The sequence below is a fragment of the Ipomoea triloba genome, chromosome 16 (genome assembly GCF_003576645.1).
Source record: "Ipomoea triloba cultivar NCNSP0323 chromosome 16, ASM357664v1".
Classification (NCBI taxonomy): domain Eukaryota; kingdom Viridiplantae; phylum Streptophyta; class Magnoliopsida; order Solanales; family Convolvulaceae; genus Ipomoea; species Ipomoea triloba.
Window position 1 is genome coordinate 12,475,169 of NC_044931.1, and position 1,171 is coordinate 12,476,339.

Below are 1,171 nucleotides of genomic sequence, written 5' to 3' on the forward strand. Positions count from 1 at the left end.
AAAAAATGCACATAGACAACGGTTTTTTAAAACCGTTGTCTTTGTGGTGTTGTCTTTTGTCGAAATGCACAAAGACAACACACTAAAGACAACGGTTCGGTAAAAACCGTTGTCTTTGATAAAAGTGTTGCGTCAAAGACAACGGTTTTAGACAAAACTGTTGTCTTTTACACAAAAGACAACACTTTTGTCAAAAACCGTTGTCTTTGTACTGTTGTCTTTGTGCATTTTTCTTGTAGTGAAAGAATTGTTACCTAGAATGGATGAAATGGAAGAATTAATTAAAGCATGAGTATTGGTGTTTGGGTGGTGCACAAATGATTTTTGGGGGTACCTTGGTCATTTACCAGTGTTGTTTGAAATTTGGGAATGAGTTAGAAGTGAAATGGAGGTGCAAAGCAAAGCAATGGCTGAAGAAGTAAGTGGCATTGGTTGTGTACTAGGCCACGTAGGAGCGTACATGAGCTAGTACATGCCCCTCCCGATCATGAATGTGGGCTAACTCGTGGCCAAGATCCAGAAGCTACTACCAAAAGAGTCACGATCGTTATCTGGGCTGAGTACGAAGGGATGTACGAGAGTACACCCACTCGTACATGCCACAGATCAGTGCAATTCTTCCATTTTTCCAGCAAATTGTCTCCCAATTGATCTTTGAAGTTCCTTAGTGACTTACCCTGTAATGTTAGCTCAAAAACAACAACACAAAAATAACAAAAATTACAAAAAACAAAGCAAAAGTGTTTTTATTTTTATTCTCCTTGGGTTACCCGCACTGCATTGATACTACTTGTAACTAAAATTTTGAATTTCAATATATATATAATTCAGATTTTCTTTGTTCACAAGCGCCTTACGAAAATGTGCCTTGGTAAGCACTGCACGGTGCTTACCAAAAGGTACCGTGGTAAGTCCCGCAAGGTGCTCACAGAAAAGTTACATGGTAAGCACCATTCTGCATGTTTCAATATGAGTCATTTTCATTTTGAACCGACCCGTCTCACAAATAAGGATCCGTGAGACCGTCTTACACATGTGTTTGCCTTGAAACTGAGGTATAGTTTTGACAATTTATATTTAACAATGATGTTCTATGTTTGCTAAACGCTTGAATACAGGATTGGGTCTTGATATTCGCAATGGGAGTTACACAATGTGATGAGCTCATTGT

At 38.7% G+C, this 1,171-nt stretch overlaps 1 protein-coding gene across 1 annotated transcript in view; it reads left to right on the top strand.

Moving 5' to 3' along the window:
* Positions 1-385: 385 nt before the first annotated feature.
* Positions 386-1,171, top strand: part of LOC116007957 (THO complex subunit 5B-like) — a 4,268-nt gene continuing 3,482 nt past the window's right edge. The window contains exon 1 of the mRNA XM_031248617.1: positions 386-418. Within this exon, the coding sequence (XP_031104477.1) occupies positions 386-418 (33 nt within the window). The remainder of the gene's footprint in view (positions 419-1,171) is intronic.